The sequence below is a fragment of the Paramormyrops kingsleyae genome, chromosome 10 (assembly GCF_048594095.1).
Source record: "Paramormyrops kingsleyae isolate MSU_618 chromosome 10, PKINGS_0.4, whole genome shotgun sequence".
Classification (NCBI taxonomy): domain Eukaryota; kingdom Metazoa; phylum Chordata; class Actinopteri; order Osteoglossiformes; family Mormyridae; genus Paramormyrops; species Paramormyrops kingsleyae.
Window position 1 is genome coordinate 21,748,109 of NC_132806.1, and position 14,551 is coordinate 21,762,659.

At 45.8% G+C, this 14,551-nt stretch overlaps 1 protein-coding gene across 10 annotated transcripts in view; it reads right to left on the minus strand.

Moving 5' to 3' along the window:
* The window catches only part of LOC111859847 (protocadherin alpha-C2-like), a 136,488-nt gene that overhangs the window by 22,085 nt on the left and 99,852 nt on the right, over positions 1 to 14,551 (minus strand). Inside the window, exon 1 of one of the 10 annotated variants that reach the window (XM_023842889.2) lies at positions 99 to 3,623. The exons of 8 other annotated variants lie outside the window; for them this stretch is intronic. In XM_023842889.2, the coding sequence (XP_023698657.1) occupies positions 99 to 2,615 (2,517 nt within the window). In that variant the 5' untranslated portion in view covers positions 2,616 to 3,623. Of the gene's footprint in view, positions 1 to 98; positions 3,624 to 14,551 lie in introns of those variants that run through there. One more of the 10 variants, XM_023842888.2, reaches the window with a different exon arrangement.

Below are 14,551 nucleotides of genomic sequence, written 5' to 3' on the forward strand. Positions count from 1 at the left end.
TGCATATGCAGCTGTAGCAAAGTAAGTGAAAAAGGAATCGACACAATGACCAGGCCGCAGGAGGGTGGCTGTGACCCCAACTGATGCTGTGCACACACCTGGATGGAGGCATCGGGCATGCTGAGTCTGCGGACGAACACCTGGCTCTGGCCACTCTGGCCGGTGAAGAACCGCTCGGAACCCATGGTGCCGCCAGGGACCCCGGTGTTGTAGAACATGAAGGTATCGCTGCCTGAGGTGGCGGTCAGGCACGTCTTGTAGCAGTAGGTCTTAGTCAGCGAGCCGTTGCCCCGAACCTCAATGTAGTGCGGCTCCACCTTGAGGTCGCGCCGCAACACTACATTGTTATTGGGCTGCGACCCACCCCCGGCAGCTCCAGCACCGCCGGCAGTACCCTCCGTCGGGGCTTTCTGGGAAACACAGCAGGGGGAGCAGGACCCCGGCCGAGTACAATAGGCATGGCAGCGCACGATTGCCAACACCACCACGGTCAGGAGAAACACAAACGTCGTTGCACTGAGCGCCACAATCAGGTACAAGGTCACGTTGGAGAACAAGAGTGCACTATTAGGCCGGATGATCTTCTTGGGGTCAGGGGTCAGCTTGGGCGGGACCTCCATCACAGCCACATTGAGAGTGATGGTAGCAGAGAGTGGGGGCGCACCGTGATCGCGCACCAGCACTACGAAACTGAAGAAGGTGGAGTTGTCCTCCACCACTTTGCGAGTAGTGCGGACCTCGCCTGTGTGCTCGTGCACCTTGAAGAGGTCCGGCTCGCTGACCTGCTCAAGAGAATAGAGCAGCCAGGCATTGGGGCCGGTGTCGGCGTCGTACGCCGTGACCTTGGTCACCAGGTGTCCTGCCTCCACGTTTTTCAGCACAGTCTCGGTGAGTCGCGTGCCATTGGCCAGCGGGCTGACAATTTTGGGAGCGTGATCATTCTGGTCCATGACGTAGACGTAGACGGTCGCCACGCGGCTGCGTGGCGGGACGCCCCCATCTTGAGCTTTCACCTGGAAGTGGAACTCTCGCAGAGTCTCGAAGTCAAAGGCACGCAGGGCGTAGGCCTCCCCCGTGTCTGCCCTGATGGCCACGTAAGACGTGATGGGGATGCCATGGTTGTTGTCATTAAGGACGGTGTAGGTGATGCGGGCATTCTCGTTAACGTCCGCATCCAGGGCCCTGACAGTGCAGAGAGAGGCTCCAGGGACATTGTTCTCTGGTACATAGACGGTGTAAGACGTCTGCTCGAAACGCGGCGAGTTGTCATTCACGTCTGCCACATCCACCTGAATGATCTTCTGAGAAGATAGCGGAGGGGTGCCCCCATCTGTGGCACTGAGCGTTACGTTATAGCTAGCTACGGTCTCACGGTCCAGGAAGGCCGATGTAACTAAGGTGTAGTAGTTCCTGAAGGACTTAATCTTGAAGGGCAGACCTGGGGAGATCTCCAGGTTCACCTGCTTGTTGTTACCCGAATCCCGATCTGTTACACTGATCAGTGCCACCACTGTGTCAGCCCGTGCATCTTCCCGTACGGGGCTGGAGAGCGAAGACAACACGATTTCCGGCACATTGTCGTTCACATCAACCACTTCCACAACCACCTTGCAGTGTACAGCTACAGCTGATGGGCCCTTGTCCATGGCCTGGACATACATCTCATAGGAGTTCGTCTCCTCAAAGTCCACGTGGTTGCGCACTCTGATCTCACCTGAATTAGGGTCTATGCTGAACATCTGCCTCACCCTCTCTGGGGTATAACTGCTGAAGGAGTAGTACACTTCTCCATTGGAGCCCTCATCCAGGTCTGTAGCATTTAATTTTATGACTAATGCGTCCTTTGGCGAGTTTTCCAGCAACTTCACTTTATACACGGAGGTGTCAAAGACGGGGACGTTGTCATTAGCATCCAGCACACGCACGTTTATTTTCACGGTGCCAGTTTTTGCGGGCGTGCCCCCGTCAACGGCGGATAGGACTACATGATGAAAAGGGGTCTGCTCGCGATCCAGTGGTTTTTTAAGAACGAGCTCTATCATTTTATTACCGGGAGAAGGTTTGCTGGAGTCGAGCGTAAAATGCTCGTTGGGACTGAGTCGGTAAAGGCGTATTGAATTGGAAGTATCATCGGCATCTTGCGCGCTTTCAACAGGGAACCGAGCTCCCGGTAAAGTCGATTCTGAAATGTCCAGTTGGTACTCGTCCCTTGGAAATTGTGGTGCGTTATCATTTACATCGAGCACCTCCACCTCCACATTGTACACGTCCAAAGGATTCTCCAGAACCACCTCCAGGCTCAAAATACAAATGCTACTAAACTCGCATAACGTCTCCCTGTCTATCCTGTCGTTGACACACAATTTCCCGTTTTTATGATTGATGCTGAAATATCGTTTTGTGCTTTCCGAATTTATTTTAATCCGACGGGTGGAGATCTTTCGTAGATCTAGACCCAAATCTGTCACAATATCTCCTACCACTGCGCCCTCCTCCAGTTCCTCGGGAATCGAATAGCGTACTTGTCCAGATACAAGGCCACAAAAGAAAAATACGGAAATAATGGAAATAGGCACATACTTCTTTATGCTGTTACATCTCCCAGCCCGAGCCATCGCAAGCCCACAGAATCTGCAGACGGATGATTATCAGCTTTCCGCCTTTTCAGCTTGCCGTACCTTTCCTCGAGCCACCACATTAAAAATGCCCATTGAAGGATACACCGTTATATGCCAGAGGGCCAAAATATCCTCTCCGACACATCATAAAGGCGGTTTTTCATTGATACATCCATGCTTTTCTTTGTTCCTCCTAATTTCCTCCTCGCTACGGCTGTCTCCGGTTTCCTTCTGCTCTCTCGCTTGCTCCGCTACTCTGCCTGCTGCTGTGCGCGATGGTGTCTGTGCTGGGCTGCGGGGGAGGGGTGCGAGCGCAGGGATCGCTGGCTGCATTTCAGCACCTCCAAAAAAATCATGAAAAACGGAAGCCAGATGCAGATTCCAAGAAGTAAATTTGTATTGTTATTATATTTTGATTTGTTGTTTAGATATATATTTATTTACTATTGTTTATTCAACAACACATGTAGCCTAACTGAAAATCGCGGAGTCTCTCATTTCAAAACAACGCCCCGATCATTTTAACGAGACCCTTTTGTTTCGATTGAAAACTGCGTTATGAAATTGCCTAGCAAAGACAAAAAGAAATATATTATGCACGACGCACGATAAACTTATAAATAATTCTACAGTATGGATTTCAGTCCAATTTTCCCAGGTCGAAGTACCTCATCAGCACCTCATTTTAGATAGCAATTACATCTCAACACGGTAAGGCTGGGCGCTCCTCGTTTGCCAAGCGCTGTATTTAAAACGGTCCACAGACAGGCTGCCCCCACTTCTACTGAGACGCGCCTTTATCCGGATCGAAAGCTAGCAAAACGTTTTGTGTGGGGCATTTCACAATTGTTGCTGTTTGTTCTAGGCCACCACTGGGTGGTCCCTAATTCTCATAATACCACCAGACTGACCCGAGGACGCTGACCGCATTATCCGGTTCATCATCGAGATTCCCTTAAGTGGCCCCGAACTTAGCCGTCGAGATAAACTGTATCCCGATGTCAAAGGTCAAAATGGAATCGCTCAGAAAAATCATGGGAAAAGGGAAACGGGAAATTCCCACCGATGCCTGCTGCGGTCCTCAGGGCAGCATTGTGCTTAAAACTGTGCCGACAAAGTGCTGTAGTCTGGTGTTTCTTTGTACGTTATTGTGTTTAATTATTGAACAGGGAGAATGAGTTAATCAATAATGTGTCATTAAGTTTACTTATCCCGTAACAATAATATGACATAACCATATATGGCTTATCATAGCTTTGCTCTCCTATAGGTAATGTATATCTGATATTTGAATAAAAATAATAAAAGTATAAAATGACAAAAGATTAATCCCTTCCTGTGTGTACACCAGCCCTATGCCCTGGCTAGGCTCTAGGCCCCCCATGTCCCAGACCAGGATAAGTGGTTAGAAGATGACAAAATATATAATTTCACCAGGCTATTGTATAAATATAATATCATTTCTACTTGGAGCTGAATTCAGGGTTTATAGATATGGCACTCTAATAAAAGCAGAGCAGCAACTTTTTATGAATCAATAAAAAAGTACCACAGCAGCAAAAGCTATATCACAGCCCCTGCAAGCTAATGATTTAAAGAATATCACATACCCATTAAACTCTCCAGACGTGTGCTTCCATAACCTCTCTCATGACCCTAAGCATTAGCTGCAGTCAGTAGGGGTATCACCATATAACCATCAGCAAACGGATGCCAGCTCCGCGTCCGCATTCGTGTGAATTAATCTTTCACTTCTTTGTAATAAATGCCAGCCGCAGTAACAGGGTGTTAGTGCATTAGCGTTTAAATGTCAAATCAACCAGGACAAGCTGCAGCTCTGTGATCACAGGTGATGGAGACCAGAACTTATAACCTGAATCATTCTTTCCTTCTTTCATCCAACTAAAAGTCACGCTGTCGTATGAATGTGTGTGTAGGATGGTGCAGGGGGAGTATGGGGACAGTGTGGGGGTGCAGTGGGGATGATGTAGGAGCAGTGTAGGATGGTGCAGGGGGAGTATAGGGACAGTGTGGGGGTGCAGTGGGGATGATGTAGGAGCAGTGTAGGATGGTGCAGGGGGAGTATGGGGACAGTGTGGGGGTGCAGTGGGGATGATGTAGGAGCAGTGTAGGATGGTGCAGGGGGAGTATGGGGACAGTGTGGGGGTGCAGTGGGGATGATGTAGGAGCAGTGTAGGATGGTGCAGGGGGAGTATGGGGACAGTGTGGGGGTGCAGTGGGGATGATGTAGGAGCAGTGTAGGAGGGTGCAGGGGGAGTGTGGGGGTGCAGTGGGGATGATGTAGGAGCAGTGTAGGATGGTGCAGGGGGAGTATGGGGACAGTGTGGGGGTGCAGTGGGGATGATGTAGGAGCAGTGTAGGATGGTGCAGGGGGAGTATGGGGACAGTGTGGGGGTGCAGTGGGGATGATGTAGGAGCAGTGTAGGATGGTGCAGGGGGAGTATGGGGACAGTGTGAGGGTGCAGTGGGGATGATGTAGGAGCAGTGAAGGATGCTGCAGGGGGAGTATGAGGACAGTGTGAGGCTGTGTTTGAAATAAAATTTGCTTAAAACAACTTACACTAACAACATTTATAATTATCACATCATTTAAACATCTTTCATGTTTTTAGTGACCCACTGAAGATAATTATGGGCTAATTTATCAATGGCAAATTGCTGCTTAAAGAACTCAGTAATGGAATGGAGAATTTAGAGTTGAATTTTGTTTGAAATCTGTCAAAAATCCTAAAACTGCACATGCACATATAGTACTGCATTCTTTGCTTGGTCTAATTTAGCTCTCCCTCCAACTGGTGCACCTGTTGACCTATAAGCGCACTGCACACTCCAAGGTGCGGTCAGCTGAAGGCAAACAGCGCCCCCTTCAGCCAAGGCGAGCTGCCGCCACTGAGACACATGCATGCCCGGCAGACAGTCGAATGGATTTCACACCCGGCAGGAGACAGGAAAGCGGGGAAAGTGGTATTCAGAGAAAGCAGAGCCAGAGCTACAGGCAGGGCTGGAACACGAGCTGCAGGATGTACTCAAATTATACGCTGAGCAGGACGCTCAAGCTGGGCAGGGAGCGGCAATGTTACCTAACTGGCATTCAGAAAGCCTGCCGCACCTGCTGTGCACGGGGGGGGCGACCTAAAACCCTCCCCAAATTGGTACTTGTTCTCCGTCCTGTGCATGAGTGGTGTTTCAGTTTCTGAGCACCTGTGAGGTTGGATGGATAGTAATTAATGGCCATGTTCAGTTGTATAATTACTGCAATCAATTATACGGGATACTGTTAGTAGTAGGGGCACATACATTATTTAAGTTGCCCAACTTGTTAAACTTATTGAGTTTCAGTAACTCGGCAACTGTGTTCTGACTGGACGACCTGCTGATTCTGACGCCGACAACCCATCTCGTTTATGGCGCAGAGTGTGAGTGTGCATGGTGTACGAGTGCCTCACACGTCCGCGCGGCGGCAGGGAGACGGAAGCGGTGTGACACTTAGCCAACGCATCCGTGGGACTGCATGTATTCATGGAAATCCAGCCATCTAGATCTCATCACTTCCACCTACAGACTCACAGCGCTAGACCTACCTGCTGCAGCTCTCCACTTCATCTGCTGTCTGTCTGCGATGTGCACCACTGTGACTAGAAAAGGACAGGCCTGGCTTGCACACTTCAGAAGCCGTTTGTATACTCCCAAATTTGTAGGCAAGGAATAAATAGCCTACTTGTGAGGTCAGCGATGTGTTTGTTCTTGTTTAAAGATAGATATATTCGCTGTAACCTTCCCAGACTCCTGTAATTATAATATCTCACATTTCCCCCTTTCCTCTCTCTCCTATTTCTGGAAGCCAATGCAAGCCCATCTTGGTCTAGTCTCTTCCATGACGGCATATGAATTTTAAGTAAGAAGCTCGGAAATGAGAAGTGAGAGGCTGGAATCATATCCACACCATGACTATGCATCGGAAAAGTGGTTGTAGAAGATTGATGGATGGATCATTAGCGTTATTAGTATCACGATTATTCTAGATTAACTTTCAGATGACTTATAAATTTAGAAAGAAAAACGTTTGATATTTCACTTGCGCAATTCACATTAAGGGTACAAGGCCACGATTTTTATCACACCACCACCATGAAAATAAGCATTTCCACATCTCGTATGAAGAGATTTAAATATATAGCCGATGCTGTGGTCTAACAGTTATGGAGCCATTTAGGTCGCAGCCAGACCTCTCTTGGGCCACACAAAAGATTCAGAGATAAGTGTTTGCTGTGCTGGTCACTGTGCTCATTAATAGGGGAGCATGGATCTCAGCATTAGCTGCTGGTGGATGTTGTGGCCCACAGGGATGCAGTGTGTGGCCTCACTGGCTTTCAGATCAATCTCACATCTCACACTTCCTACATTCACTCGCAGTCTTTAAGTCTCAGTGAATAATACTTCTATATTTAATTATAGTCTCATAGCTCTTATACTTATGGAATGTCAATTCACACTCTGCTGAAGACTCACTGCTCTCTCTCTCTCTCTCTCTCTCTCTTACACACACACTCACACAGAAATAGATTCTTTCACACCCACTCACGTTCATGAAATTTTTCCACAATGCATGCACAAATATGCTCATTAAATCTATGTAAATATATGTGATATTAAATCTATGTAAATGTATGTTAATGCTCAAAAGCTCAGATAGAAATAAACACTGTAATATTTCAGCATGCACATTGTCATAAGTCTACAATACTACATCACTAAATTACACACACAAAGCTGATGTAGATATCCTAAATACACTCACATATGCACAGACAGACAGTTCAGGTAGAAAAGGTAAGCACAAAATAGACAGAGGTAATCCATTTCAGATTTAAATTCCAGTTTACTAGCATTTACTGCATTCGATAAGTTTGGTACCGGACATATTGCTGAATGTGTGCAAGAATTATTGTTTTGTAATTTCCTTTGTGTCTCAAAAATATTCTTCTGTAGACAGAAGATACATTCATCTATTACACACCTAGGAAAAGCATCTGGGCCATCTGCAGGACAGGGGTAATATCTAGAGAAGCTAATGTCAACCTCTAAAGGCGCAAACTGGTACTGCAACAGCGGCGATAGGCTTCTCTGCCGCTTTCACCCACACTCTCCCTGAAAAGACACAGCTGAGCATTTCTAATGCAGACCGGAGAGCAGCAAATCCTGGGAGGACGGGGCTGATGGGAAAACTGTGTCAGCACTCCATCTGAGACAAACACTCGGAAGCTCTACTAAGCCTGCCGGTGTTGCACATAGCCAGGCACACGAGGACAGGGGGTTCAGTACAAGGACAGTGTGGGGGCATAGTGGGGATGATGCAGGAGCAGTGTAGGATGGTGCAGGGGGAGTATCGAGGCAGTGTGAGGGCGTAGAGGGGATGATGCAGGAGCAGTGTAGGATGGTGCAGGGGGAGTATCGAGGCAGTGTGAGGGCATAGAGGGGATGATGCAGGAGCAGTGTAGGATGGTGCAGGGGGAGTATGGGGACAGTGTGAGGGCGTAGAGGGGATGATGCAGGAGCAGTGTAGGATGGTGCAGGGGGAGTATCGAGGCAGTGTGAGGACGTAGAGGGGATGATGCAGGAGCAGTGTAGGATGGTGAAGGGGGAGTATCGAGGCAGTGTGGGGGCGTAGTGTGGATGATGCAGGAGCAGTGTAGGATGGTGCAGGGGGAGTATCGAGGCAGTGTGAGGGCGTAGTGGGGATGATGCAGGAGCAGTGTAGGATGGTGCAGGGGGAGTATCGAGGCAGTGTGGGGGCGTAGAGGGGATGATGCAGGAGCAGTGTAGGATGGTGCAGGTGCAGGGGGAGTATCGAGGCAGTGTGGGGGCGTAGTGGGGATGATGCAGGAGCAGTGTAGGATGGTAAAGAAGGAATACTGCGACAGTGTGGGGGCATAGTGGGGATGATGCAGGAGTAGTGTATGATGGTGCAGGGAGAATATTAGAAGCCATCACAGCAATAGTGAAGAATAGTGAACAGTCTAGTGTGAGAACACTGTGACTTAATACAGGGACAGCATGAGGACACTATAGACACACACTAGGGACAGAGTAAAAACAGCAAAGAGAGAGAAGGCTAAAGACTGTGCCGCCAGATGGAGGGGGGTCATGCATAATTAGGCTTCTTTCGTGGGTAAAGGTTGCTTTAGGCAAATTGTGATGTTCTGCCTATTTTTAGTCCCCATTATTTGTTTATCCATCCATTCCTACTCCAACTGCTTATCCAGTCCTGAGTTGGTCCGTCATGCAAGCCAGAAGCAGCACGGGCCACAAGGCAGGCCAGTCCAGTCCATTGCAGCATATCTGCTCAGCTTTTCTGAAACAAAGATCTGACAACTAACCAATTAAATACTAACAAAAATGTACTATGATATTAACTATTCAATAGACAAGTTGACTTTTTAACCGATGCCCATTTCAGTAATAAGAATGAACTGGAACAAATGCATAAAGCACCCGTTTATGTTTGCTTCTTCTTTAATACTGTCATATCTGAAATAGATGCATTAGTAGCATATTGAGATATGAAATAAAACAACTATGATGAAATGTGAAATATATAATTGAGAGCTCCTGCAGCAGTGCTTCATCTGTAACCGAAATAGCAGTGGCACTAGAAATGCCAAGCTTCAGAGGCAGACAATAACTCCCTAATGTACCCCTATATATAGCATTATTTAGGAACAAAAAGAAAGTCTGGTCCAGAAATGTTATTGTTGTCCATGGTCTAAGCATCCTTGGGTTCTTCAAAGCTATTAACTCCGGTCCTGGAGATCTACTGTCCAGTAGGTTTTCTATCCTACCTGGCTTCTGATGAGCCACACCTGCTCTCAGGTAAATACCAGGAACACCTACTGGACAGTAGCTCTCCAGGACCGGAGAATTTGACCCCTGTATTAAATGACTTGGGTAGTTCTGCCAGAAAACATTGTCAGGAAAGAGAAAGGGCAGTGATTGGACGATAAGGAGCCAGTGACAGGACAGTAAGCGGGTGGTGAGGGGATAGTGAGAGAGAAGCTGGAGGACAGTGAGGGGAAGTCAAGTCTTACAATGCAAATGTACGGTAAATGTACAGTAAGGCTATAAGTGAGCAGGTCTGTAGCATGTTTCTGGAAACCCTGAGCATATACTCTCCCGTATAAAGTCATTTTACATAAGGGACATTCCTGTTCTGCTAAAGAGTGCCTTTTCTTCTTCCAATCAAATGATGATTTCCAAAAGTCTAAGTTAACCCCTTCCATGTGAGTGGACCTAAACACTATATTTATAATTTATATACAAAATTAAAAAAATTAATGTACACACACACACACACACACACACACACACACACAAACACACACACACATCATCTTCTGTTTTCAACCTTTCAAATGATAGTGTGGATAAAGATTTTGCTTCGACAGGAGTTATCAAAAGTATGAAATAGGTCATGTGTGCATGTGTGAATATGAATATGACTGAATATGCACACTTTCAAACTGTTTCAAACTGTTTTAATTAAACTATATTTGCTGGTCATATGTCCAAAAATCCATATTTCCGAGCATTGAAGCCTTGTGACTTTCACTTTGTTGTCATGGGAGAATAAGATTGCTATTAATCCATTTTAATTTCTGGCTTACAGATAACTTGATCATGCAAAGTAGAAAAACACCGATGTTGGGGGTTGCCCCAGGGCCCTAATCACAGGAAAAGGGTGCATGAGTATGGTGAGAAAACTGCATGAGGACAGAAAGGACCACCCATCACTGTGACACTTTTATTGTCAGACAGACAGGGATTATGTGCCAGCATCAGAAAAAGATACCTGACTACAGGCAAAACTCCCATGTGATTTGAAGGGAGCAGGTCATTCTTAGATGGACACTCAGCGGAGACTGAGACTGAGACTGAGACTGAGACTGAGGTCAGCATAATGTCCAGCCAGCAGGTAGGACAGAATGAGGACTGGGGTGCTAAACAATGCAATCGGGGTCAGCACACAGGCGCTAATCCCTCCCCAGCATGCATTTGGGCTGCAGAAGTCACACAGCTGTCACGGCTGGGCAGAGGCTTTGCTAAAGATTCTCTACTCTCTGTAAATGGGTAATACTATAAAAGGGTAATGCAAAAAAAAAAAACAAGTCTCTGGTCACTTCCTGTAATTGAGTCATGTTTAATCCGATTGATTTTTTGTGGAAAATGCAATTTTCCAAATATTACTAAATAGCTTGGAATACTTTAGGCTGTATATTAATAAACCTCTGGAAACAAACCTTTATCTTGATTTCAGGATGAAAAAATTGAAATATATCACCAGAGTACTGTTTTAGATTCATGGAAAATTTAGCATTTAATGCAGTAGAACAAAGTTTCAAATTCCAGACTCACAACTAAATGACCTGAAAACAGGACTACAGCATCTGGGCTTCTGATTGTGATTGCCGAAGAGGTAGAAATGATAGATAGGCCACCAACTGTATTTGTTTGCTCAGGCAAGAAAATTAAAGTGGAACAGAAGGTAGGCGCTTGCAGTGTTGACACAGCAGATGTATCAGCCTGTATCAGGGCTGGAAAAGTGCCCTTATTCAGTAAAGCCAGATGATCTTTTAAAGGATCACTCTGACTTGCACTAAAAATGAAAAGTCAAACAATGAAGCATTAATATTCATACTCACTCTCATCCAGTGATGCCTACGATTGGCCGGCGGTGAAGAACATTGGATGACTGGATCAACAACCAAAATAAAACACATTCTCAACAGGTCAAAACTGTCAATTCTTGAATGGGCTACTTCACAAAATCTGAGGACAAAAATGTAGGTAATGATTTCTTTGGACTGTTGGTTGGGAGTGCCAATTGCATTGGCTGCAAAATAAACTGCATCACCCATGCACCTGTGCAGTTTGATGTCCCAAAAGCGCAATCTGCTGAAGGTCAAAAACAGCTTAGTGAAAGCCAGACACGTGAATGCTGTGCATTTCTGTACGTACACTGGATGGGAGTGGGGAGGGAGGTTGTGTTTTAATACAGCTTCTTGCAGCTGTTCTTCATTAGATGTGCAGGGCACCGCTGGGTGTGTCCATAGTGCTAGGCGAGAGGAGAAAGGAACAACGTTTGACTACGAGCTCCTACAACAGCTTCTGCACTCATTAACTGGCACTCCAGACAAGCAGATGGAATAGAACTTCTGATGCTCCTTAATCGCTGTATAAATGCCTGGGTTGTTGAAAGCTATTCCAGTACTTTCACAGAGAGCTCTTGGAGGAGCCCACACCTCCTAAAACAGGCCTCAGAAACCAAGCTTTCCATGTTTAGCCTTCTAACAGTGTCAGTACTGCTATTTAGTATTTGGCTCACGCTCAGGCTCTGCACTGTCACGGCTTTTGCAGTCCATATTGAGCTTAATAATGGTTACTGCTATAACTATTATGACCCTTGTCCAGCTTATTAATAGAGTAATCGTCTAACATTACTCCTGCCTTCACAAAGCTAGTAACTGTTTACTTCCACATTTATTTAATAGCAGTGTTTTTAACTTCTTATTTTAATTTGGGTAATATAGCTTGGACCCGATTTCGATGTGCTAGCAATTTACATAAATAAAAACTTATAAAGCTGGCGGCCTCACACATTAAATATCTAAACTGTTAATGCTAATTATTTCTTGAACAGCACAATTTCAGTGGATCTTTAAAGAGGCAGTGATTATTAATCATCTCAGATGAATCCTTGCAGCCTTTGGACCCAATGTTTCATAACCTAGACCAATAAATGACAGCAACAAAAGGCGGAGGAGTAATTGAGAAACTGTTAGGACATAATACTGGATAATACTACATAATATTCCATTCTGCTGCTGTAAATACATCCTAACACACATCTTGGGCTGTATGCTCTCCACCGAACAAGGAAGATGCTCAAGAAGAATTTTCAGGAAGATAAATATTTACAAAAAGAATTAGGTCTACAGCAGGTTTGGATTACCACCCTGAAGAATGGACTAGCTTCTCCTTGGGTGAGAACCCATGAGATTCAAGAAAGGCAGTCAGGCAGAAAATACTGCATGCGATCAGCAGAAATAACACTGCTGCTTTATTAATTCACCACTATGAGGCTCACAGGACAAGCACGCTTAGAATTTGCAGATGCAAACGTGTAATGGAAACTGGAGGATGGTCAGCAAGTCACTGCATTAATTTTCTTTTATGCACAGCATGACACATAGTGTTGTGTTTATAACACAAAAACACTGGCAGATGCCTTAATTGAGTGAAAGAGAGGGAGGAGAAAATGCAAATTGGCATACAAATATCCCTACATTATTAAATGATTTATATATATATATATTCAGTTGGGATTATGCAGTGGCAGGAGTGGACTGGCTGCCATCAACAGCTGTCTTCCCACTGCAAACCTCACATGTATACTAAACATTCATGATCATTAAGGTGCTCATATTATGCATATCATACAAACCTGTAACATGCTACTTTTATATCTCTCATTTTTCTGCATACAATCCCATTATGCTGGGAATCAGAACACAAAAAATATCCAGTACAATACTTAAAACTATTTTGAAATGTAATAATGGTTTGCAGTCAAACTATGTTGTCGAGGAGCGTATTTAATGAAAAAAGCACGTTTGTGGACTTTGCTAACTACTGCAGTGCATGATGGGTACGATATTTGGAGGCTACTTAAATTTCATCATCTGTAACTGCTGTAACTGGCGTAGGCAGGCCCTAGGTGTGAATTTGTAAAGGGGGCGGGCATGTTCCATTTTTGCCCCAGGGCCCAGTACAGTTGTTCTGCCACCGGAGGGCAGCACTGTGGTGCAGTAGTTAGTACTGTTGCCTCATACCTCTGGGATCTGGGTTTGAGTCTCAGCCATGGCTCCCTGTGTGTAGAGCTTGCATGTTCTCCCCGGGTCATTGTGGGGTTTCCTCAGGGTACTCTGGTTTACCCCCCCCCCCCCACCCCCAACCCCCACAGTCTAAAAACATGATAAGGTGATTAGAGTTACCAAATCACCCATAGGTATGCATGCGTGAGTGAAGGGTACGTGAGTGAATGGTGTGTGAGTGAATGGTGCGTGAGTGAATGTTAAGTGAGTGAATAGTGTGTGAGTGAATGTTGTGCGAGTGAATGAGTGCGAGTGAATGGTGTGTGAGTGAATGGTGTGTTAGTGAATGGTGTGTGAGTGAATGATGTGTGAGTGAATGATGTGTGAGTGAGTGGTGGGTGAGTGAATGAGGTGTGAGTGAATGATGTGTGAGTGAGTGGTATGTGAGTGAATGGTGTGTGAGTGAGTGGTGGGTGAGTGACTGGTGTGTGAGTGAATGGTGTGTGAGTGAATGGTGTGTGAGTGAGTGGTGTGTGAGTGAATGGTGTGTGAGTGAGTGGTGGGTGAGTGACTGGTGTGTGAGTGAGTGGTGTGTGAGTGAATGGTGTGTGAGTGAATGGTATGTGAGTGAGTGGTGGGTGAGTGACTGGTGTGTGAGTGAATGGTGTGTGAGTGAGTGGTGGGTGAGTGACTGGTATGTGAGTGTGCCCTGAAATGCACTGGTTCCCCATCCTGGGTTGTTCCCTGCCTTGTACTTGGACCCGGACCCCCATCACCCTGAATAAGACAAGCAGTTTCAGGACGTGGATGGGATGGTTACATTAATGTAACGGTGTGCATTTCCGCTACGTATTTATAAGCAAATAGAAACAAATTTTAACTGACAGAAGCTTAATTTATATTTTTGCCTTTTCTCTTTTAACTTGAATACAGTTGAAGTGCTTCAATATTTAGTTGCTAAGATACACTTATCACCTCTCAGGTCCAGATTCTGCTTTTAGACATTTAGATATTTTTACATACTGATGTACCATTTGATATTTC